Source organism: Cajanus cajan, chromosome 9, assembly GCF_000230855.2.
Source record: "Cajanus cajan strain Asha chromosome 9, NIPB_CcT2T_4, whole genome shotgun sequence".
NCBI classification, from domain to species: domain Eukaryota; kingdom Viridiplantae; phylum Streptophyta; class Magnoliopsida; order Fabales; family Fabaceae; genus Cajanus; species Cajanus cajan.
In genome coordinates this window covers 21845055-21870807 of record NC_138525.1, presented here as the reverse complement: position 1 = coordinate 21870807, position 25753 = coordinate 21845055, and the positions used below count along the sequence as shown (strand labels likewise).

General features: G+C 37.2%; 2 protein-coding genes across 2 annotated transcripts; both read left to right on the top strand.

Annotated features, from left to right (window-relative positions):
* Positions 1-1016, top strand: LOC109799852 (dehydrin COR47). Its single transcript, XM_020360490.3, has 2 exons — positions 1-362; positions 451-1016. The coding sequence occupies exons 1-2, from the start codon at positions 117-119 to the stop codon at positions 814-816; spliced, it is 612 nt and encodes a 203-aa protein (XP_020216079.1). The 5' UTR covers positions 1-116; the 3' UTR covers positions 817-1016.
* Positions 1017-18901: 17885 nt separating this feature from the next.
* Positions 18902-25155, top strand: LOC145951796 (uncharacterized). The gene has a single exon (XM_083063865.1). It carries the CDS (start codon positions 19615-19617, stop codon positions 24769-24771), a length of 5157 nt encoding a protein of 1718 aa, XP_082919991.1. The 5' UTR covers positions 18902-19614; the 3' UTR covers positions 24772-25155.
* The last annotated feature ends 598 nt before the right edge of the window (positions 25156-25753 follow it).

The window sequence follows — 25753 nt, the reverse complement described above, 5'->3', positions numbered from 1 at the left end:
CTTCGCATTCTAATTAAAGCATCTTCTACATTCTTCATTGCACACTCACTCACTTTAAATACTTCGCATCTCATCTTCATTTGCTCAGCTTCTGTTTGTAACTGCAAGTGATCGTCATGGCTGAGGAGAAGCAGCACAAGGACAACGAGTACGACAACACTGCTGAGGTGGAGGTCAAAGACCGTGGGGTTTTAGATTTTCTCGGGAAGAAAAAGGAAGAAGAGGCCATCGTCACTGAGTTCGACAACAAGGTCAAGGTTTCTGATGAACCTGAGACCAAGCTGCAGGTGGAGCAAGAACCAGAAGAGAAGAAACACACCCTTCTTGAGAAGCTCCACCGATCCAACAGCAGCTCCAGCTCCGTAAGTTCATTGTATTTTTTAGTCTTTATTAGGCCATATGCATGCATGAAAGAATACGTAAATGAACTCTTATTATATGTGTTTGCAGTCGAGTGATGAAGAGGAGGAAGGAGAAGGTGGAGAGAAGAAGAAGAAGAAGAAGAAAAAGGATAAGATAGGAGGTGGTGGTCGCAAGGAGCAAGACACCACTGTTCCGATTGAGAGAGTGGAGGTTGAAGCAGACAGTGAGGATAAGAAGGGTTTCCTCGACAAGATTAAGGAGAAGCTGCCAGGTCAGCACAAGAAGGAGGAGGAGGAAGTGCCTGTGCCTCCGACATCATCAGAGTGTGATGCTCCCCACACTGAGGCTCATGAAGGGGAGAAGAAGGGCCTTTTAGATAAGATCAAAGAGAAGCTTCCTGGTTATCACCCCAAGACAAATGAGGACAAAGAAAAGGAGATCGGAACTCATTGAGCCTCAGAGTATTGTGTTTTGTAAGATCATTGTGGTGTGTTTTACTTTATTTCATCGTCAGCTTATTTGTGTTGTTGGTGCTTCTAGAGATGTACTTCATATGTATATTAAAATATATATGGAGTTTGTCTATATTGTTTGAAGAAAAAAGAGAGTAAAAATGTGTTCAAAGTAAATGAATATTGGAATTCTGTGCTTTATTTGGGTAGAGTACTGAAATCGATCTAAAAGTTGAAAGTAAAAATGGTAATCCCATTGCCATTATAGATCCTTCGGAGGATGACATTCTCGTGTAATGTATGTTTTCGCTGTTAATTTTGGCTGAGATAAGACCCTTTTGTCCGTAAGATATAATTAAATAATAGTGCGGGTTATCCCACTTCAATCCAAAGCCTATCTTTAAAATGATGAGTGTGGACCCTGATATGGTTGATGACGTGGACAATTGGTATCGTTTCAAAGTGATTTATTAAAACTGTAGGCTTTTGACCAAAGTAGGGCACTTTCGAAAGTTATTTACCTAAACGGGGTTCTTTTGAAATTATTTACGCCTTTGGGGCTGTTTACAACGGTGTCGCTATGGGCCATAGCGACACCAATGCCACGTGGCTTTTTTTACACTTCAGGAAAGCCATGAAAACCATATTAATAGTGTTGCTACAACAAGTAATTTTTCTCCTTCAACAACAGCAAATGCAAGAGGAAGAACATTGTTATTACCATCTTGTGTTGTAGCAATGAGCAATGTACCTCGATACTTGCCATATAGATGAGTGTCATCAACTTGTATCAACGGTTTACAAAAATTAAAGGCATCACAACACGGCTTGAATGTTCAGAATAATCTGTGAAATTGACGGTAACCACGATGACAACGATTACCAACAAAAAACTCATCCTGACACAGATCATAAAATGACCCTGGAGCAATTTCTTTCATGTATTGCAGCCATCGAGGTAAATAAGCATACGATTCTTCCCAATCTCCAAAAACGTTAACAATTGCTTTTTGTTTCGCCATCCAAGCCTTTCTATAAGATATTTTAAACCCAGTTTGAGATGTTATTCTCTCTTGGATAAGGCTAATCTTGATTGATGGATCTTGGTTAACCATTCCTACATATTAAATATTAGTAAACACTAACATAAATTATTATTAATATAAACTATAAACTTTGCAGAACTTACCTTGTATGAATGTTGCAATTAACTCAGAATCTAACTTAGCATGATCTTGGGACAAAGACATGTTCAAACACGTATGACGTCCACCCCACTGAGTCACTGTCCACTTATCAGATCTCTTTGACTCAATGGCTCTCATGTACCATCCACATCCATCATGTGCATTTGGACATCTAACAACCCACTTAGTCTTTTTCGACTCAACTACATAAAAACTTTGATGCATTCTCATTGCATTTTGCTTGACTGTATTTTTAACTGCATCCTTATTCTCAAACTCCAACCCCACATATAAATCTTGCCCAATTGACCAAGTACTACCGACATCCATCCCTGGGATATCTTCTTCATCGGGATGATTCCAATTGATGTTAGTGTAGTGGGGTAAATTACCCCAAAATTGACTTCCACCTATTTTAATAAGAATGAATTTAGTAATTTCCATAAAATCAAATTCAACAATTTATTTTAAACAAATAACAAATTATTGACAAATTTAATTTTCCGATGTTACCTTCAGTAGGTGGATACATTGAAATTGGTTCAACCATTGGACTATTAACAAGAACATCCGGCTGCACCTCATCATCAGATGGTTCACAATTATCAATTTCATCTTCATTCGATTCATCAATGCTTTCATATGATGATGAAACATGATAGTCTTCATCTTCATCGTCATCTTCATCTTCATCTCTTGTGATCAAAGGTGATCGTTGAATTGAAAATTTTCTAATGAAAAAGTAGAAGATTGTTGCATACCTATTTCAGCATATAATTCCATTATTGGCATCACATTCTGGCTCTGAAATGCTTCTATCATGCATTGTACATCATCATCGTCACTCAATTCCAATGAAGAATATATGTTGTTATCACCTTGTGAAACTAAAAATCTGTAACTTACAGATAATATCACTTGATTTGAGTTAAGATTAAATTTGTTGTGAATCCTTCTCTTTAATATATCCAAAGTGATACCTCGTTTAATATACATTCCTTTTTTTGGTCCATTAAATGTTACACCTTCAGCACCTTCATACATCTTTCCAGTGTAAATATAAGCAATCATTTGATCCATAATATCTGCAACAAAAAAAAATTAATTACTGCAAATACCTACAATTTATATCTTAACAAAAACAAAATTATACTCACCGAATCAGAAACAAATTAAACGTAATTAGCTCAGAGATTTAAATCAACCAAAACGTAACTAATAAATATATGATTTCAACTGTGAAAAAAACGTAGCTAGGAGGGGGGTATATATAGTGATATTGTCGCTGTAGGCCATAGCGACACTAAGAGTCGCTGTAGGCCACAACGCCTATTTAAAATAATTTAAAGGACCAAAATATATATATAGAAAAACAATATAAATTACAGAAAAATAAACTTTATAATTACAAATTTATATTTAACTGCTAAATATAAATTAAACAAATTTCCAAACAAAATAAGTTAATAACTAAAAAAAAAAAAACAAATTAGTGGCGCTGTGAGCCACAGCGACACTAAGAGTCGCTGTAGGCCACAACGCCTATTTAAAATAATTTAAAGGACCAAAATATATATAGAAAAAACAATATAAATTATAGAAAAATAAACTTTATAATTACAAATTAATATTTAACTGCTAAATATAAATTAAACAAATTTCCAAACAAAATTAGTTAATAACTAAAATGATTAAAAATATTAATTAGTGGCGCTGTGGGCCACAGCGACTTTGTGTCGCTATAGGCCACAGCGCCACTTACATAAATAATTAAATCTATTTTTTAAAATTACGTTTTTAAATAAATATTTTTTATTTTTATAAATATATAATAAGTAAACTCAGATAATTATTTTAAGGTTACATTTAAATTATTTTAGTTTTTTCATTTTTTTTTTCTTAAATGGTGTCGCTATGGGCTACACCATCTTTGTTGGCCCACAAACTGTGTTGGTCCAGCCCATAGCGACACTGTTGTGGCTCATTCCAGCCATCCCTACGCCAAAAAAAAAAAAAAAAAAGCCACGTGGCAAGGGTGTCGCTATGGGCCATAGCGACACCGTTGTAAACAGCCCCAAAGGCGTAAATAAATTCAAAACAGCCTCATTTACGTAAATAACTTGGTCAACGACCCCACTTTGGTCAAAAAGCCTAAAATTATACGTCCCAGTATATCATTTAGGGATCTTTTTGACCGGTGCATCCTTCCGCTATTTTTTCTAAGAGTTTTTTTTTTATTTTAATATTTGCTGATTAGTCTATCATCTAGGTATTTATCTCATAAAGTGTATGTGTGTTGATAAAATGTCAAAGTTAAGATATATTTAGATTATAATTAAATGATAAAATGTCAAGTTGATATATTTAGATTATAATTAATAAATATTTGTTAAATATCTCTTTTGGTCCTTTACAATATTTTTTGTTTCAATTTAGTCTCACTTTAATTTTTATCTTAATTTGATCCCCAATAACTTAAATTAGTGCAATTTGGGACTTTCGTCCAAATGATTTAGACGGAGTTAACTGTTGGTCACGTGGCATCTACGTGGATGCGCACGTGAACGCCAAAATTCTTGAAAAAACCTGAAACTAGAACGACCTGTTCTAAAACCAGAACGGGTCGTTCTGATTTTAGAACGGGCCATTCTTATTTTAGAATGGGCCGTTCTGATTTTAGAACGGGTCGTTCTGGCTTTAAAACGGCCCGTTCTGAATTCAGAACGGTCCATTCCAGAACGCCATACTTTTTATTATTATTTTTTTATTATATCTATATTAATAAATATATAATATATAATACAATAATTTAATATTCATTTATGAATAAAACTAAAAAAAATCAAATAAGATAAGACTTTCCAAAATATTTCTTTGATTTGAATTTATCCAGTTCAAAATCTTGACTAAAATGCCGCAATATATTTCAAAAATTGAAAGTAAAATTCAGGGTTTAGGGGTACCTCCTCAAGAACAGGTTGTTATTGTTAGGGTACATCGTCAATGACTTTAAGGAAAAACACTGTTTCGTTTTATCCTTGACTGTATAGTGTCAATTTGGTAGTAAGTGATTCACTCCAGTTTGACTAACAATGAAATAAAACTTGTTACCATTGTCCTTAGTGGTACACTGCATCATCCTTAATGATATATTGTATAGCCCAAATGTTTAGCGATTGAAGTTATTAATCCTCATTAACAATATTACTAAATCTAGTGTTTGAAATGTTTTGTATTTTCCCTAAAAAAAATGCTTTGTATTTTGGTTTTTTTGTGCACGAAATTCTGGACCAGAACGGCCCGTTCTGGTTATACTGTTGATGTGTTAATTTTGGACCTGGAACGGCCCGTTCAAGGTGCAAATTTTACACACCAATAATGTAACCAGAACGGGCCGTTCTAGTTTCAGAATGGGCCGTTCTGGTTCCAGGTGTATTCAAGTATTTTTTGATCCACCTACGTGGCATTTACGTGGCATCCACCTGGCATCCACGTGGCCACCAGTTAACTCCGTTTAAATCATTTAGACGGAAGTCCCAAATTGGAACGATTTAAATTATTGGGGACCAAATTGAGACAAAAAATTAAAGTGGGACTAAATTGAAACAAAAAAATATTGTAAGGGACCAAAAGAGGTATTTAACCATAAATATTTTATTTGATTTGATGACTAACTTAAAAATTAAAGTACTTTATCAATAACATATGTATTATAATCCAAGCGTGTAGTTTAGCAGTATGGGTTGATCTACGCTTAAGCAAGATTAGGGGTTCGAATCCTGCCTTGTGTATGCAGTCACGTTAAATCTTGGGACCAGCTATCTCACCCTTTGAAGTACCTCCAACGTAGCGAGGAGATTAGTTACCGTTATCGACGGTAAATACTCCAGAAACGAACAAAAAAAAATAACATATGTATTATAAGAATTGTGTAATAGTTACGGTAACGATAATAATGATTAATTAATAATTTATTAATAATATTAATGGTACAATACTATTTGGGGGATTGAGAAATAAAAATAAGAGATTTAGTATTAAAGAAAAAATGTTTAATATATAAATGTTTCCCCCCATAAAGGAAGTATATTGGACAAGTGTTATGGATTTAGATAGTTGCTAAGTTTTCTGGTGATCATTCTCCATCTTTCATACCTTGATTAAGTATTATGTTGATAAAATGTCAAGTTAAGATATATTTAGATTATAATTAATAAATATTTTATCTGACTTGATGACTCAAGCAAAATTCAAGGTACTTTATTAATAAAATATGAACTCCAAGAATTGTGTAACAGTTACGATAACGCTAATAATGAATAATTAATAATTCATTAAGAGTATTACATTCGGGGAATTGAAAAATAAAAATAAGAGATTTGGTATTAGAGAAAAAACGTTAATATATAATCCTTTCCCACATAGAGGAAGCAGATTGGACAAGTGTTATGGATTTGGATAGTTGCTAGGTTTTATAGTGACCATCCTCCATACCAAAGCATTTTGGCACCCACTGTGGAGCAGGTAAAACTGCATCCCACACAAGTTTACTAAGGAGCAATGCAGGAGGAACTAGTATTGATGATCTTGATGGTGTTAACGTTGGAGGCACTAGCGGGGTTGGAGGTGTTGGCCCTATTGTCAATGGCCCCACTTTGCAAGAAGTCTTGGCTGTAATGGAATTCCTACGACGTGAAAATGAAGAAGTGCAATAGAGAGCAAAAGAAGCAGGACGATGATACCTTGAGAATCAAGCAGCTATTGATAATAACCCTAAGTTGTAGGAAATTATGGTCAAGATGGAAGTATTGCGACGAGACAATATGAGGAGGTGCAACAGAGAGCAGATGAAGTGGAGTGTTTATGACAAGAGAATTTGGAGACAATAGATAATGATTTGGCATTGCAAGAGATAGTGGCCATGGTGGAAACGTTAAGGCAAGAAAATGAAAAGCATGGAAGAGAGTGGAAGAGTTAGAATAATTATGGCGAGAGGATCATGACCTCATGCGTCGTTTCAACGAGGACAACCGAAGAAAGGCTGAGGAAGACCAAGGAATGCTACAAGCCTAAATTGTAGAACTATGGAGAGGTAATGCAGAAGTAGGAATAGAACCACCAACGACATTTCAACCCATTTTTTGAAGTCATAGAAAGTGAGGTTGTGTCAGCTCGTTTAACCGTTCTAAGAATCCAACCTATTGATGGAACTCAAGATCCAAATGAACACTTGATGACTTATCAAGCCCACATGTTGATCAGTGGGGGGTCCGATGCTGCATATTGCAAATTGTTTGTAGGTACTCTCATATATAGCTACAACGTTAAAGTGGTTTAGTCGATTAGTGGGTAAATTGATGACCAATTTTGACATCTTGTCACAACTTTTTGTGGCTCAATTTGTGGCAAACAAGAAGAAGCCACTGACAATTGTAGATTTGTTAGACGTTCGTTAGCTCCCAGAGGAAGCCTTGAAGGAATACTTGAACAAATTCAATCGAGTTGCGATTAAGGTGACTAACCCAAATGAGCGGATGTTTATTGTCACATTCGGAAAGGGAATTAGGTTGGGACCATTCTCAAAGTCCCTCGTTCAAAACATAATTGAGAGTATGGTTGAGGTGTGTGCGAGAACCATTTGTCACGTCGAGACGAAGGAGAGTGAAGCTCAAAAAAAGAGGTCGAGAAAAAGGAGAGCACAAGTTATTAGGACTCCATTGGTAGTCGACATCTGAGGATTAGAAATGACTGGTCAAAAAGAGACAATGGACAACAGTGAAGTTGCGGAGGCTTTCATAATACAACTCAATATAACGAAAGCTCATATTTGGGAGACGTAAAAAATCTGACACTTTTGAACACATCTCAATGAAGAATCTTGAAGGATATGAATAATGCTCATTTTTTACATTTCCTTGTGCATCTGAGCATCGCATGGGTCTAAATAGATATGAATGGTGTGAATTTCATAGGGCATATGGGCATGAAACAAAAAAATGTTACTTTTTGATATGTCAAATTGAATGTAGGGATGATTGAAAAAATTTATAAGGGATCATGCTGATAGGAGTGAGCATGGAAGGGAACCCTCAAGGATCGGGATAAGCGTGATCCTCCCCCATCGCCGTCGATGACGTCCAGAAGTACAAGACGCCCCCCCAAGCAATACATGGAGATTTTAACACAATTGTAGGAGGTTTCGCAAGAGGAGGAGTATCAGGAGTAGCAAGAAAGAAGTATGCTCGGTCGGTATTAACCATGTTTGAAGTCAAACGAGTTCAATCTCCAAGCATTATGTTTACAGATCATGATTACTAAGATGTCATGCCACATAAGCATTATCCCGTGGTTATGTCTTCCATCCTCATAGGCTTTAACGTGAAACGAATCTTGGTGGATTAAGGGAGCTCGACTAACGTGCTATACTGGGACACCTTTATGGGCATGCGGATTCAAATGGATAGGTTAATGTTGTATTCAGGAGCGTTGGTAGGATTTACAAGAGAGTAAACCACTGTAAGAGGTTTTGCTGATTTGGAAACAAATTTTGGCTATGGTGAAAAGGAAAAGACAATCATGGTAAGATACTTGGTTGTTAATGTTTCATCATCATATAATATTTTGCTCGATTGATCCACACTTAATAAGTTAGGAGCTATTGTCTCGACTTCCCATTTGAAGCTTAAGTACCCCACAGATAATGGACAAATAGGAGTAATTAGTGTCAATCAAGAAATAGCTCATAAATGTTATGAGGGAAGTGTCAAGGAAAGGCGAAACTTGTATTCATCAAAGTAGGGAGAGAAGGCAAACAAGGTTCATCTCTTGGATTTAGATCCAAGAGCAAACTTTTGTGATCAATGACCAACTCCTTTAGAAGAGTTAAAAGCAGTATGGTTGACAGAAGGTAAAAAGGTGAAGGTTGGGACCATATGTAGAAAAGGAGTTGGTCAATGTTCTACGCAAGAATATGTCAGTTTTTGCTTGGTATGTCGTTGATATGCCAGGCATAAACCCGAATTTCTTTTGTCATAAGCTTGAACTGGATCCGAAGGCAAGACCGCAAAAAAGAAGGAAAATGGGGGAGAAGAAAAGATAAGCAATAGTTAAGGAAACAACAAAATTGCTATCAACAGGTCATATTCCAAAAATCCAATATCTAACATGGCTTGCAAATGTTGTAATGGTGAGAAAAAGCAATGGGAAGTGGAGGATGTGTACATACTTTACGAATCTCAATAAAGTGTGCCCTAAGGATTCATATCCGCTACCAAACATCAATGGCTTGGTTGATAGTGCTTATGGATACAAATTGCTCAGCTTCGTGGATGCCTACTCTAGGTACAACCAAATTCGAATGCATCCACAAGATGAGGCAAAAACTACATTCATTGTTGATCAATCAAACTTTTGTTACCAAGTGATGTTATTCGAATTAAAGAATGTGGGTGCAACATACTAGAGATTAATGGACAAAATTTTGGTAGCTCACTTGGGTCGCATTGTGGAAGCGTATGTAGACGATATGGTCGTCAAGTTAGAAATGTCATCTTATCACCTGAACGACCTGTAGGAGTTGTTCACCACTATCAATAAATATCAGCTGAAGTTAAATCCTGATAAATGTTCATTCAATATACAGGCAGGGAAGTTCCTTGGGTTTTTACTAACAAATCGAGGAATAGAAGCTAATCCAGACAAATGATCGACAATCATAAACATGAGAAGTCCATCAACGATAAAGGAAGTCGAACAACTTACTGGAAGAATTGCTTATTTGTCACAATTTTTATCAAAATCGGGAGATAAGGCTTTTCCATTCTTTAAAAGCCTTGAGAGAAATGGTCGTTTCTTGTGGACAACCTAGTGTGAAAAGGCTCTTGTTCAATTAAAGGAATTCCTGGTGGCCCCTCTAATTCCATCAAAACCTAGAATAGGTTCTCCGTTGTACTTATACCTCTTGACATTTGATCGAGCTATTAGTGTTGATATGGTATAAGAACATGATGGTGGACAGGTGGCAATTTATTTTGTTAGTAAAGTCTTGCAAGGGGGTAGAAATTCACTATTAAAAGATTGAAAAATTGGCACTAGCAGCCTTAATTTTAGCTAGGAAATTACGACATTATTTCCAAAGTCAAGATGTAGTTGTGAAGACGGATCAACTAATAATTTTTTTTTTTTGCAAAAGCCAGATTTAGCTACATGAATGGTAAAATGGTCGATAGTACTATCAGAGTTTGGACTCGAGTATGAGTCATGTGGTTTAATAAAGGCCCAATCATTACCCGACTTCATCGTGGAACTCTCTTCTCCAATACCCGAGCAAGGGGTGGTGTCTATTTGGATCCTTTCCATGATGGATCCTCCAATATTAATGGTAGTGGAGCAGGCATCATCCTAGAAGGCCCAGATGGTGTTCTAATTGAACAATCATTGTGTTTTGCTTTTAAAGCCAACAATAATCAAGTTGAATATGAAGCACTCTTGGTAAGAATGGTTTTGGCCAAAGAAATGGGTGTCATGGATTTGATAGCTCGAAGTGACTCTCAATTGACTACTGGGCAAGTGGGGGGTACTTTCCAAGCTAAGGATCCACAACTTGCTCAGTATTTGGAAAGGGTGAAAACCTTGTCTCACGAGGGACCCATCACTAGGTCCATGGTTAGGAGGATAGAAGAGGAGGAGGGAGCTCACACACCAAGAGACATTCTTCTCATGATCATAGAGTATTAAGTACTCTCCTAAGCCTCATTAGTATAGGAATTATTTTTCTTGAACTTTATTTCCCATTTTACCCTTGTATTTTGGGGTACTTAGGACTTAGAATTTATTTTGCTTTGTATTTTCCTATTTTGCCCTTGTATTTTGGGGTACTTAGAATTTATGGCTTTATTTTCCTAGTGATATAAGTGTTTGGCCGTGACAATGAGTTCTTTTGGGCTAGATGTAGCTTAACTTAACCCAAAAAGATACCATTTTTAGGGTTGCATGTGCGGCACCTTTAGGGTTGCATGTGGGTGTCATTTGGAGTGCATTTCCTTCTCATTTTGAGGTGGGAATGATCATTCAATGATGACCTACTCATCACACCTCCCTAGGGTTATGACTGCACCCATCACTTAGAAATACCCTAGGGAGCACCTCTTGTAAACATTTTGGAATTTGAATATAGAGAGAGTCGTTGTGCCTTTATATTTTCCTTAGTCTCCCTTGGCTATTTTCGGCCAAACCCCACCTATCTCCACCCTTAAGAGAAAACCCTAGAAGTGGCCTTCATCACCCATGGAGTGAGCCAAACCCTAGAGTGTCTTCTTAAGCCTTTCATCAAACACCTTCACCTCACCTTTTCCATTTTCGGTCTCCACTCTAAAAACACGCCCAACCTTGAAGAGCCTTGATCCAAGGAGTCAAAGAATCCTTCTCATTGATCAACATTCCTCCATCAATGCTAGTAAGGATCCCATTACAACATGTCATTATTTTCTCGACAGATTTTACTTCTTCATTAGACCCTAATTTTTCAACATCACTTGTTGTTCTATCTTCAATCGAATTTGGGCGAGAAGTGTATTTCATCGCTATGCAACACTTCTTGTTCACAGTCATCTCGACCTACTTCCCATCATCGGCTGTAGGGGTGTTGCCAACTGCCATATTAGATGTCAACACTCCCTCTCTAGCCTTTTTAGCAGATGCTTATTGCTTGAAAATCTTGGCCAACTCTTAAATGGACAAAGTTGCCATCTTCTCTAAAAAAAAATGTCAAATTTCCAACTAATGTTCAAAGTATGCATTTTCAAGATATGAGTTATACCTATATAAATTTTCAACCCTTTTGGCCTTTTTTCTAACTCTAATAGTTTTGTTGTATTGAAAATCGTATGTAGCCTTTTAATCTTTTTAATGTCCTCTTGGTTGGCCTCTAGCAGCAACTCAATTTCTAGTCCTCCATATGCTTTCGAATTAGATGTCCAAAACTGAGGCATACCATCTAAAGTGTGGGGTTGTGCTCAATACAATGATTATAGAAAAATGAGTTTTTTAAGTTTTTATAAGAGGATTGAAAGAGAGACAATATTCCCTGATTGGACACCCCATTAATAGACACCCAACTCACTCTTTTGTTCATACGAGATGCAAAGAAATAAAAAAAAACTTTTCTATAGTCGGTTCAATGCCAAGATCACCACACAATATCTCGAATCCCCTCACAAAAGCCTAACTATTTGGGTGTAGTTCTGTTGGAGCTACATTCAAAGCAAGCAAAACACCTTGCTTGAAATCGTACACAAAGCTTCGTTATCAAGGTTTCATAACAAAATGTGAATACCTCGTGTTCAAATTGGGGACCTACACAAATTGGCTCTTTATCAACACAAGGTTGACAAATAATATCAGTTTAATTCCTATCTTGCATAAAGGTATACTCTCTTAGCCAGGATTCCATATATGCCCATGACGAACAAATAGACTGGGCTGACAAAACGTCATTGTTTTCCCATTTATACCGATCATAATAATCCATCGCAGTAAAAATTTATGTGCGACAATGACGTACTTATAATTGTTATTAAGAGAATAGAAGGAGCGATGAGTGTTATTCACTGTAATTGGAGCACTATATAAAAAACAAACTTTTGTAATGTTGCTTCTGTTAATTTGGAATAAGGCATGCTTAATAATGGTGGTGCAATCTAGTTAGGTATATATAGCCACCTACTGTGGCAACCCAAGAGTCTTGTTTTGGTTCAGTGGTCACCATTCCATATGAAGAGCCATATGTGTGAAGTGATGGCTTTCTCGAGACGAATGCGATGCCCAAAGTTTTGTCTTTTCAAAAGCTTACAAATTACGTACTTTCACATGGCAGGGACATAGAACATTTAATGTGAATAATAAATGAGCCAACATAATACAATGATAATGCTCACTTCATTGGTATACAAATTGACATGACATTCCGAATCAAGACCCAAGCCCAATAAAACCCCTTCGTGCTCCAATGTCTGGGGTTTAGAAGTTTACCATCTACGGATTTTCCTGACTCTGCATCATTTCTAAACAAAAACTCAACCTCTTTCATGCTTCGACGCTTGGAGCTGGGAGGCAACTGTATCGTCCTAGTTTTTTACCGGCTAGTGTACCATTTAGGGATTTTTTCGACTAGTGCATTGTCTCACTATTTTTTTTTTACTAAGGTATTGTGTAGGTATTTTCCCGACTAGTGTGTTTTTTAGGTATTTTGTTGACTAGTGTATCATCTACGTATTTATCCAATTATATGTTTATAAAGAACATGTGTTGATAAAATGTCGAGTTAAGATATACTCAGATTACAACTAAGAAATATTTCATCAGACTTGATGATTCAAGCAAAAATCAAGGTACTCTATCGGTAAGATATGCATCCCAAGAATCGCGTAACAATTATGGTAACGATAATAATGACTAATTAATGACCCCTTAAGAGCATTAATGATACAACACTATTTGGGGGATTAAGAAATAAAAATAAGAGATTTGGTGTTAAAGAAAAAACGCTAATATGTAGATGTTTCCCCACATAGAGGAGGTAGATTGGACAAGTGTTCTGGGCCTGGATAGTCGCTAAGTTTTCTGGTGACCATCCTCCATACCGGAACAAAAACTAATTTTAAATATATTTAAACTAATTTCAATAGTAAATTTGCATTTAATATATTTTAATTGTTTTAAAATGTCAAAATAAAACAAAGATGTAAACGTTTCATGCTTTCTTTTCTCATGAAGCCATTGGTCTTTTTTTTTTTGGATATGACATCGGGCCATCATGTTTTACACTCTAGAATTGTGTTTTGGAACATAAGAAGAAAATAAATAAATAAATAAATAGAAGGAGGAAATGAAAAAGAAGAAAAAATTACCCGTTTATAAAAAGATCAATCTTGTTTCATAAAAAAATAAAGAAGGAAAGAAATCAAATATTGAAAAAACACACAAGTATTCTTTCATTTCAAGAGAAAGAGAGAGATGATAAAAATAAAAAAGAAGTAAAAACTAAAATTAATCTTATTTATTACACTTTTTTTAAAGTTTGTGAATATGGTTAGAGTCATCGCATCTGAGATATTATTTACGTTTTAATGTTTGTTGGGTCATCATGATTTTGTTCTTTAAAAGGTGTTCACAGTACTATTATTTGATTTGATATTTGTTAGTGTAGACACCCAATTTCGTCTAGGGTACCCAAACCAAGAACAAAAGTCTACTAGAGCGAGATAAACAATCCTTGAGGGGCCCAACGCGTTGGGCAACAGTTTTGTTATGATAATGTCTCTTGTTACATATTTAATTTTGATGATCCGACCGTTGAAATTAAATATCAATGTATTGAGAAGCTATCATCAAAATTCCAGCATGATCCAACAATTAACGAGTTTTCTAGAAGTCTTGCATTGTAGCTCGAAAAAGTAGCACGTATGGCCCCTAAGGGCCCAATAGAGCACCTAAACGCACCAAGATGGCTCTAAAAGGCCCAAAAAATTAAAAAATATTGATTTGGGGCACGGAGCGACCGTTCCGAATGTTGGAACGGCTCGTTCCGAAACCAGAACGGCCCGTTCCCCTTTGTCAGAAAATTTTGCTTTGGGAAGCGTTTTTGTTTTGATAATATCTCTCGCTAAAGACCTAATTTTTACGATCTGACCGTTGAAGTTAAAGATAACTTTATTTAAAAGATATCATCAAATTTTTAGCATGATCCAACGGCTAATGATTTCTCTAGAGGCCTCGCGTTGCAGCTGGAAAATATAAATTTTGTACTAGACAATGTTTTTGTTATGATAGTATCTCTCACTAAAGATCTAAATTTAATGATCTAACCGTTGAAAATGAAGATAAATATATTTTGACGATACCATAAAAAGACCAGCACGATCTGACAGGTGCTAAGGAAAAGATTGTATTTTTTTAAAATTTAGTCCCACATCAGATAACTCTCTTATGTTTCTATCTCCTAGTTGGCTATATAAGAAACTCCTTGGCCAAGAGGTTAAAAAAAAAGCTACATAGCTTCCCCCCTCTCTATATAAACCTTTAAGTGATAGTGAGATTTTTTTTTGTAGAGTGAAGGGCTGACAAAACGCGCCCCGCATGCATTTAGGAAGATTCCCTTATAAAAAGCTTGCTTTAGAGGTTCTAAATTATTCTCTTTTATTTATTCTTTTTTATTTATTTTATTTATTATTTTATTTATTATTTCATTTATTGTTTTATTTCTTTATTTAACATTTTATTTATTCTATAATTCTTATATGCCAATAAATAACCATGTAGATAATAGGTATTTTTCGTCATGTAAATAATATTAAAATAAAATGGGATAAGATATTTAAAATATTATTTATTATTATGCTAACTTCATCATAGTGTACTAATTTAGGACGCTGTAGGGGTGCCTAATACCTTCCCTACACGTAATCGATCCCGAACTCAATTTTGGCTATAAAGATCTTTATTTTAATTTCAAAATCTTTTATTTTTCAAATGTTTTGAGTAAAATATTGGTGGCAACTCTATGAACTCATTTTTCAAAACCATTATTGAGGATTCATCTAGCGTCCGGACATTCCTTAATTAATGAAATTTTTCAGAAAGGTAGTGCAAACCATTGGTCGTAAGATCAAAATTTTTTGGGTTACGACAGTTAGGTCGTCATAAGACCCTTCGGTAAATTAAGGAGGGAGGGTGTTTATAAATTATTCTTAGTTTCAATTCCTAAATAATGTGAGACTTTTAGGTATATCAAAATAAGTGCTTTAGTCGAGGATAAAGGGAAAGAATGGCTTAGACCCTCCTTTTAGTGTCAATGTTTCATCTAGAAGTCCATGGATATCGTTAAGGTCACTTCGTTTGAGGTACACTACAAGAAAAACTCTTATTATCTACATATTTTTTTCCGTAGATAATGTTTAGTTATCTACAGAATATTACCTACGAAATTTTTTCTGTAGATAATTTTTAGTTATCTACGGAATATTACCTACAGAATTTTTTCCATAGATAATGTTTAATTATCTACGAAATATTATCTACGGAATTAGTTATTTACGAAATATTATCTACGAAATTTTTTCCGTAGATAATTAACACTTACCTATGAATTTTCATGCTTATCTACATATTTCTTCCATAAATAATGCCGATTTTTCTTATAGTAGTATTATTTGCTTGAACACTTGTTAGATCGTCACGATTTTGTTCTTTAAAAGATGTTTCGACGGGTTAAGGAAAGATGGTACTTATAAATTACTCTTAGCCTCGATTCTTAAATGATGTGAAACTTTTAAGCATATTATAATACTTTTTAGAGGAGGAATTTGTTTACTGCAACAATAAGTTTATCTAGACTTACTTTATTTTATAACTTATCAAATTTCAATGATCAAATCGTTGAATTTTAAACTCTTAATGTATAGATCAAGTCTGTAACTTTTTTTAAAAATTGAAAATCGTTTGATACTTCATTTCATTAATTCAAATTGATGAATAATCATAAAATTATTTTATACGTTGATTTGAATTAAAGAAACAAAATATCAAATGATTTTCAATTTTTTAAAATTTTTTTACAGACTTGATATATGCATTAAAAACTTTAAATTTAATAGTTGGATCGTTGAAATTTAATGTAGAACATAAGTTATTGAACGAATTAAGTCTAATGAGACTTATTTCTAAAGTAAGTGAATCTCTCCTCTACTTTTTATTATTTAATATAATATTTATGTCATTTTTATACAATTCATTTACCAAAAAAATATTTTATACAATTTATTTTCCTTCCTTCCATATTTTACAATCAAAACTTTATTTTATTTTCTTCTTAAACAAATAAAGCATAATTGTTGGATTGAAAAAAAAAAGTCTAATTATCTAAGCAAAGTGATATTTACCTATTTATGCTCTGATTAAAGATTTCAAAAATAACGTAATATGAAGCAGAAATAAGTATAAGAGAAGGATATAATAAGAAGAAAAAAATAAGTAAATTTTTATATATTTTGGATTAACATAAGTAGAAAATAACTAGGAGAGGAAAAATAATAAGTATGTATTATGTTCTTACCGGAAATCTACTGTAGAGATGATCTGCCGAGTAAGATTGGTGAGCCTCCTTCGCTGGTACGTTGGTGTTCCAAGATGGGGGTGGTACCTGCAAAAGAGACTCCGATGCTAAAGTTAGTGTTTGTATGAGTATGAGTCTCGTATAAGTAATGCACGTACCTTAGTGTGAGTTAGGGTTGCGTTGGGCCTTGGGCCTAAGATAAGATATGATATGATTAGATAACGGATCTCATCTGGAGTGAGATCCCCTGAGATCGGTTATGATCTATTTAAGTGTCGAGCTGACGTCGTGCAACGCGCGTCCGAGGTCATTCTCCGCTGCGATGCCGAGCTCGAGCTCGGCGTGGCGGTACGGATAGTACACTAGCCCCCGAGCTCCGAAGACCGTAGGTCGAGGAGTTTAAGATCGAGCTCGTCAGGGAGCAGTGACCTTTCGTGTACGCCTGCTTGTTGAGGAGCCATGTGTCATAGCTAGTCATTTCCCGAAAACGTGCAGGTGGCGCGTTTATGAGAATGACGGTTATGCAATGATGGTTTCCAACTAATGTGTCGTTAGATGTGCCTTTTGGCTGACACGTGCCGTGACCGTTTTGAATTTGGGGAAAAACCCTTTTCTTTCTCTCTCCCGCGTCTCTTCTCATTCACTTTAGTTTCTTCCACTCTTTGGCTTCTCGAGTACGATAGTTCTCTTTGCTTTCTTGCTTCTGTTCGTTCTCCACCTCTATTTTCACAGTCTCCGTCGTTGTTTTCGGTAACCTAGTCATTGTTAGGGTTATTTTCTGAGGAAGAGTACCAAGTACTTTCTTTCTATGGTTTTCTTTTTCCTTCTTTCCCAATCTTCTTCTAGTTTTTCTATCTCTCAATGGCTGGTGGTAGCGGTGCTGGTTCTTCTGCGCCTGCTAGAGGCAAGGCGCGAGGTAAGGTAGTGGCTGCCAGGGGGGCTGCCGCCGAAAAGAAAGATCTGCCTCTGCCCAAGGACCTCGTCCCGGGCATCCCTGGGTACGACTGGGTTCGGTGCGAGATGGCTGGGGTACAAAGCGTTTTCCGGTCCTGATAAGTGTCTAATTAAGCTTGATTTAACAACCATTTGAGACACTTATCTAGCACATTTTGTGTACATATCAACATTATTTTGATCTATATATGCTTAGAATCAAAGAGGTATTTTGATTGTGCAAGTACATGGAATGATGAAGCTTTTGATCCATTTTGGTGTGCATTTTGTAGGTTTTGGAACCTGGAGAAGACTGGCTCAGCCATTCTAAAGCGCCCAGCGGATTAGCTTGTGCTGGAGAAGGAGTGCTCTCTGCCTCAAATCCGCTCAGCCACTCAAATCCGCTCAGCGGATTTCATCCAGGAACAAGGGGTGCTCTCTGCCTCTAAAGCGCTCAGCGGATCTAAGGCGCTCAGCCATTGAGATTTCTTCAGGGTGAAGAATTCCCAATCCGCTCAGCCGTTCCAAGGCGCTGAGCGGATTTATCTTTTTAGTGTTACCCTGTTTTCATATATATTAAAAGGAGGAGAGAGAAAAGGGGGGAATGAGGCTGCACGAAAGAAAAGAAACAGAGGGGGGAGAGAAACAGAGTGCTCTGGAGCTCGTGGGAACGCGAATCTTCAAGGGATCTTCTTCTTCTTCTACCTCTCAACCTGGGTTTTGGTGACTTCTTGTAATATGGAGAGCTAATCTCCAGGGTTGGGATAGATGTAATCATCAAACTCCTATGTATTCTCTTTGATTCATATATATATATATCATCCATTACTTGATGTTAGTGATTTCTTCTTGTTCTTAATGCTTTGATAAACTGATCACTTATCCATGCTTTTGGGGTTTGGGATTCGGTCGGAAGACGTTTTGCAAGCCTAGACTTGGAACGAATCACCTATTAGTTTTGAGATCCAGGAATGGTCTTGAGATTAATAGTTATTTCAAGTTCTAGTTCTTAATGCGGGATGTTTAACTAAATGAAGTGAGGGATCATTCATTAAGTTAGATATCTTAGAATTTCTTATGCCAAGGGATTGGGTTGGAATGAATTTAGTGAACTTAATGACAATGGGTAATGGAACTTTTGAAAAGAATCAATAGGAATGCATAGGAGGGAGATTGATGAAGTCAAATCCCAACTGTTTCTTATATCTGTTTTCTTTAAATCAAATTACTCTTTGGTTTCTTGAATTTGGAAAATCATATATCTCAAATTTGAATATGTGTAACTATTCCAGTTTTAAATTTATAAGCATCAACTAATATAATAGAAATCTAAGTTATCTCACAAGTCCCTGAGGTTCGACAACCTTTTATTTTTACTACAGAGACTTGGGTGCGCTTGCCTATTAAAAATCCGAACAAGTTTCTTGGCGCCGTTGCCGGGGACTTGTGTCAAGATAGTTGTGATTTCTATTGTATTAGTTGGATCTTATTGTATATATTTCTTAGCTTTTATTGTGTGAATATATTCTTTACCTGTTGTTCTAACTTTTCTGTTTAAGTTAGTCTTTGTATGCGAGGAAAGATTCCTGCTGAGCAGTTGCTATTTGATCCAGAAATTGAGAAAACAGCCAGGAAAAATAATAGTAGAAGAAGGCGACAAAGGAAGCTTGAACAGGAGAGACAGGAACAGGAGGGTACTTCCACTTCAGTTTCAGCTCAACACTCTATTTCTGAATCAATGGCTGAGGAAGGACAGGGTGGTGGTGACAGACCTCATCATCAACCAAGGAGACTCTTAGGAGAATACAATCATCAGTTGGGACCTAGGCATTTCTCCAGTATAGCTAGACCAACCAAGGGAGTGGAGATGAAGCCAGCATTATTATCTCTCATCACTGCCAATCAATTTGCAGGAATGGACCATGAAGATCCCTACACACATCTGTCTACTTTCTATGAGCTTATTGGTACTATGGGTGTACCTGGAGAAGATGAAGAAGCAGTTTATTTGCGATTGTTTCCTTTCTCTTTGACAGGTAAAGCCAAGACATGGTTGCAGGCCCATCCGAATCAGAGCTTAACCAGATGGGAGGATGTAGAAAGGAAGTTTTTGGCAAGATTCTTCCCTCCTTCCAGATATATAAGTGCCAAATCAGCAATTGCAACATTCTCTCAAGGTGCTGATGAGCCTTTGTGTGAAGCTTGGGAGAGATATAAATCCTTGCTGAGGAAATGCCCGAATCATGGGTTTGATGATGTGGCACAACTTAATATGTTCTGTAATGGGTTAAGACCACAGACAAAGATGTTATTGGATGCTTCTGCAGGTGGTTCAATGATGATGAAGGATTCTGAGGAAGCAATTACCATTATTGATGCTTTAGCAGCCAGTGACTACCAAGCTCATCATGATAGGAGCCAGCCTTCAAAAAGGGGAATTCTGGAATTGGATACCCAAAATGCAATCCTGGCCCAGAATAAGCTTCTTTCTCAGCAAATGGAAGAGATAAAGAAGCAGATGTCCAAACTGCAAGTAGGGTCATCTTCACGCTCTCAGCAGGTAATGAGATGTGATTTTTGTGCAGGTGATCATCCAAATGGGCATTGCTCTGTCTCTGAATCAGAACAGGAGGAGGAAGTTAATTACATGAGCAATCCAGGAAGGCAAGGGAATTTCTCTGGTAATTATAATCAGAATCAAGGCTGGAGGAGTAATCAGAATCAGTATTCTGGGTGGAAACAAGAAGCAGGGCCTTCACAAAGGCAGCCCCCACAAAAGCCATATCAAAATCAGTCTTCTTATCAGCCTGATAGGTTGTCAAAAATGGAGGAGGCTCTTACACAATTTATGCAGGTTTCCACAACTAATCAGAAGAACACTGAAGCGTCTATCAGAAATCTGGAGGTTCAAGTAGGGCAGCTAGCCAAGCAGTTGGCAGATCAACAAAATAAAAATTTTTCCGCCAATACACAGGTCAATCCGAAGGAGCAGTGTCAGTCAATTACAACAAGGAGAGGCACTGTGATAGGTAAGGGGATTGGTGACAATTTGAGAGACAGTAGTGTTGGGGAAGAAGAGAAAAAGAGTGTAGTTGAGTTAGAAAGTGAGAAAGAGGTGGAGTTGAATAAAGAGGAAGAAAAAAAAGAAAATAATAAAAAAAAGAGTGAAAAAAATGAGAGGAGAGATGGAGATGTGAGGGAGGAGAGAAAGAAGAAAGGGAAAGAAGTCATTAGGCCTCCTCCAGTGAAGAATCTACCTTACCCACATGCTCCGTCAAAGAAAGACAAGGAACGCCAGTTTGCAAGGTTCCTTGATATAATCAAGAGGTTACAGATCAACATACCTTTTGCAAAGGCCTTGGAACAGATGCCATCTTATGCAAGATTTATGAAAGATCTTTTGACAAAGAAGAGAAAGTTGAGTGAAGATGGAACAGTGGAGTTAGAGGCAGGTTGCAGTGCTATAATTCAGAAGTCACTTCCACAAAAGTCTAGAGATCCAGGGAGTTTTACTCTGCCAGTCACTATTGGAAATGTTTCTGTGGGGAAGGCATTGTTGGACTTAGGAGCTAGTATCAATCTGATGCCTTTGTCAATGCTACAGAGGATAGGTGAGGTGGAGGTGAGACCTACTAGAATGACTCTGCAGTTGGCTGACAGGTCCATCAAGTATCCTCATGGTGTTGTTGAAGACCTCTTAGTAAAAGTTGATAAGTTTTGGTTCCCAGTAGATTTTGTTGTCATGGATATGGAGGAAGATTCTGAGGTTCCTCTTATTTTGGGACGACCATTCATGAAGACAGCCAAAGTTATTATTGATGTTGATGATGGGAAACTCAAGGTTAGAGTTCAGGATGATGAAGTGAACTTTGATGTCTTTGAGGCCATGAAGCATCCAAGTGATAAGGCAGGTTGTTTCAGAGTGGATGTGATTGATGAGCTGTGTTTGGAAGCTCAAAGAAATTTCTCAGTAGCTACACCATTGGAGAAGGCATTGATGAGTGTGGTCAGTGAAATTAATGATGAAGAAGAAAGAGAAATTCAGAAATGTCTGGAGGAGTTAGACAAAGCCAAGGAGGTTTCTACTAATCCTGCAAGTGTACAAGAGTTAAACAAAGGGGACAAGTCTCAACCTCAGCAGCTAGAATTGAAGCAATTGCCAAGCCATCTCAAATATGTGTTTTTAGAGGCAAATGGTGGAAAACCAGTTATAATTAGCAATTCTTTATCTTCGGAGGAGGAAAGGAAGTTAGTTGAGGTTTTAAAAGCGAATGAAGGGGCTATTGGATGGACATTGTCTGATCTTAAAGGTATTAGTCCTTCATACTGCATGCACAGAATCTTGATGGAACAGGATTATAGACCTGTAGCACAACCTCAAAGGCGCCTCAATCCAACAATGAAGGAGGTTGTCAGAAAGGAAGTGATTAAGTTACTTGAAGCTGGAATGATTTACCCTATTTCTGACAGTGCATGGGTTAGTCCTGTTCAGGTGGTACCTAAGAAGGGAGGCATGACGGTGGTGATGAATGACAGGAACGAATTAATTCCTACAAGGACAGTCACTGGTTGGCGGATGTGTATTGATTATCGGAAGCTGAACCAGGCCACAAGGAAGGATCACTTTCCATTGCCCTTCATGGACCAGATGCTAGAGAGGTTGGCGGGTCAGGCTTTCTATTGCTTCTTGGACGGTTATTCTGGGTATAATCAGATAGCAGTTGACCCGAAGGACCAGGAAAAGACAGCATTCACATGTCCTTTTGGCGTTTTTGCATATAGAAAGATGCCATTTGGATTATGTAACGCACCAGCCACGTTTCAGAGGTGCATGTTGGCCATATTCTCTGATCTTGTTGAAAAATGTATTGAGATTTTCATGGATGATTTCTCAGTGTTTGGATCATCATTTGATTCATGTTTGGAGAATCTCAACATGGTATTGAGGAGGTGCGTAGAAACAAATCTGGTTCTTAATTGGGAGAAGTGTCATTTTATGGTGACTGAAGGAATAGTGCTTGGCCACAAAGTTTCTGAGAAAGGTATTGAGGTGGATCCAGCTAAGGTTGAGGTCATTTCTAAGCTTCCTCCACCATCAAATGTGAAAGGAATTAGAAGTTTTCTTGGACATGCTGGATTTTATAGGCGGTTCATCAAAGATTTCTCAAAGATCGCTAAACCGCTCAGCAATCTCCTTGTGAAGGATGTTAAGTTTAAATTTGATGATAATTGCTTGTCTGCCTTTTCACTCTTAAAGCAAAAGTTGTGTTCAGCACCCATAATTACTAGCCCAGATTGGAATTTTGATTTTGAGTTAATGTGTGATGCTAGTGATTATGCAGTGGGTGCTGTGCTGGGTCAAAGAAAAAACAAAATTTTTCATGTCATACACTATGCAAGTAAAGTTTTAAATGAGACTCAAATGAATTATGCAACCACAGAGAAAGAGTTACTTGCAATAGTATATGCACTTGAGAAATTTCGTTCTTATTTGATTGGTTCAAAAATTACTATATTCACTGACCATGCAGCTATTAAGTATTTGCTAACTAAATCTGATTCCAAGCCCAGGTTGATAAGATGGATTTTGTTGTTACAGGAATTTGATTTAGAGATAAAGGATAAGAAAGGCTGTGAGAATCACATCGCAGATCACCTATCAAGATTAGAAAATGAAGAGGTGACCATACTAGAGAGTGCTATCCATGAAGAATTTCCAGATGAAAAGTTATTCTCTGTGCAGGAAAGACCTTGGTTTGCTGATATGGCAAATTTTAAAGCAGCCGGGGTCATTCCAGAAGATCTTAATTGGCAGCAGAGAAAGAAATTCTTCAAGGATTCCACTTACTATGTATGGGATGATCCTTATTTATTTAAGATTGGTGCTGATGGTTTGTTGAGAAGATGTGTTTCAGGTGCAGAGATCAGGGATATTTTGTGGCACTGCCACAATTCACCTTATGGAGGTCATTACAATGGAGATCGCACAGCAGCAAAGATTCTTCAGTCTGGATTTTACTGGCCTTCTATCTTTAAGGATTCTCATGAACACTGCAAGAATTGTGATAAGTGTCAGAGAACTGGAGGAATTTCCAAGAGACATGAATTACCATTGCAGAATATCCTTGAAGTTGAGGTTTTTGACTGCTGGGGAATTGACTTTGTAGGACCCCTTCCATCATCTTATTCCAATGAGTACATTCTGGTTGCTGTGGATTATGTTTCCAAGTGGGTGGAAGCTGTAGCGACTCAGAAAGCTGATGCACGAACGGTGATCAAGTTTTTGAAAAAGAACATCTTTATCAGATTTGGAACACCGAGAGTGCTCATAAGTGATGGTGGTTCTCATTTCTGCAACACACAGCTGAAGAAGTTGTTAGAGCACTATGGTGTGAGGCACAAAGTAGCTACACCTTACCATCCTCAGACAAATGGACAGGCAGAGGTTTCCAATAGGGAGTTAAAGAGGATCTTAGAAAAAACTGTAGCCAGCTCAAGGAAGGATTGGGCTGTGAAATTGGATGATACATTGTGGGCCTACAGGACAGCATACAAGACTCCAATTGGACTATCTCCATTCCAGCTTGTGTATGGGAAGGCCTGCCATCTACCAGTTGAGTTGGAACATAAGGCCTATTGGGCCTTGAAAACTTTGAATTTTGATTTGAAGGCCTCAGGTGAAAAAAGGAAGCTCCAGCTACATGAGCTTGAAGAAATGAGGTTATAAGCATATGAATCTTCCCGGATTTATAAGAACAAAGTCAAGTCTTACCATGACAGGAAGATTGTCCAGAGAAATTTCCAACCAGGCCAACAGGTGTTATTGTTCAATTCCAGGTTGAGATTATTCCCTGGAAAGCTCAAATCCAAATGGTCAGGCCCCTTTGTGATCAAATCAGTCAAACCATATGGGGCAGTGGAGTTGGAAGAGCCAAATTCTGGAAGGTCTTGGATGGTGAATGGTCAGAGAATTAAGCCATACTTGGGTGGTGAGGTTGAGAAACTCATCACAGTTGCTCATTTAAATGATCCATGACTTGAAGGAGTGTCAAGCTAATGACAATAAAGAAGCGCTTTCTGGGAGGCAACCCAGTGAATATGTTTTGAATTTGGCTTTGATTATTCACTTTTTGCATGTTGATTTGATTTTATGTTAGTACTTAGGAGTAAGTAGGATTTAAAACGTAGTAACTTGCTTGTATGCTTGTTTGATATCATACATTCTCCCTTGATGTTTGATGTTTGTTTGCTAAAAAAAAAATTATGTAGAAGAAGAATTTTAGGAATCCTGGATCAACACTTAGTTAAATTTAGAAACCAGAATTTCTGATCCAGGACTCAGTGGCTCAGCCACTCAGAGGCGCTCAGCCCCTTATATCAGTAAGTAAACCAGATGAGTCCCTGGAGGACAGGCGCTCAGCGCCTTAGATTTGAATTGGCCTCTGGAGGTAAAGCGCTCAGCGCCTGGAAATGAGAAAAAAAAACCTGGAGCTCTCTGGAGCCAAATGGCTCAGCGGATTTTAGGCGCTCAGCGCCTTGGGGAAGATGAGCTCTCTGGAGCTAAACAGCTCAGCGCTTGGGAAGCGCTGAGCGGATGAGTGTCGGGCATGGGCCTTACTTAAAAGGTATTAAAACATAAAACCCAATGGCCCAAGGAGTAAGAACTGCCTATTCCCATTCTTCCACTTCTACATCCCACTACTTGTAAC

What these genes read in the sequence shown, in the direction of transcription:
- LOC145951796 (XM_083063865.1), top strand. Translation starts at nt 19,615, where the DNA reads ATGCGAGGAAAGATTCCTGCTGAGCAGTTGCTATTTGATCCAGAAATT.
- LOC109799852 (XM_020360490.3), top strand. Translation starts at nt 117, where the DNA reads ATGGCTGAGGAGAAGCAGCACAAGGACAACGAGTACGACAACACTGCT. An exon ending in CCAACAGCAGCTCCAGCTCC is followed by an intron (nt 363 to 450) that starts GTAAGTTCATTG and finishes ATGTGTTTGCAG; the next exon opens with TCGAGTGATGAAGAGGAGGA.